The 308-nt window shown below is 60.1% G+C and overlaps 1 protein-coding gene across 1 annotated transcript in view; it reads left to right on the top strand.

The window, feature by feature from the left end:
- Window positions 1-139: 139 nt before the first annotated feature.
- The window catches only part of SRRT (serrate, RNA effector molecule), a gene marked incomplete at both ends in the record, with an annotated part of 2,610 nt that continues 2,441 nt past the window's right edge, over window positions 140-308 (top strand). Inside the window, one exon of the mRNA XM_009079072.1 lies at window positions 140-218. Coding sequence (XP_009077320.1) covers window positions 140-218 — 79 coding nt within the window. The remainder of the gene's footprint in view (window positions 219-308) is intronic.

A 308-nucleotide genomic window follows, 5' to 3' on the forward strand; every position in this document is an offset into this window, starting at 1 on the left:
TGGGTGGGATTTACGGGGTCCTGGGGGGTCTGGGGTGGTTTGGGAGGTCCTCGGGGTCTGAGGAGGATTTGGGGGGTCCTGGGAGTGGTTTAGGGGGTCCTGGGGTTCCCGTTGACCCTTTCCCCTCGTTCCCCCCCAGATTTTTCCGTCGGGGTTGGGTCACCTTCGATCGCAGTGTGAACATCAAAGAGATTTGTTGGAGCCTCCAGAACATCAGGGTGAGAATTTGGGTGGTCCTGGGTGGGATTTGGGGGGTCTCAGGTGGCTATAGGGGGCACAGGGTCAGTGTCGCCCCCTGATGGCTCTTG

The sequence above is a fragment of the Acanthisitta chloris genome, unplaced genomic scaffold (assembly GCF_000695815.1).
Source record: "Acanthisitta chloris isolate BGI_N310 unplaced genomic scaffold, ASM69581v1 scaffold35587, whole genome shotgun sequence".
In the NCBI taxonomy this organism is placed as follows: Eukaryota; Metazoa; Chordata; class Aves; order Passeriformes; family Acanthisittidae; genus Acanthisitta; species Acanthisitta chloris.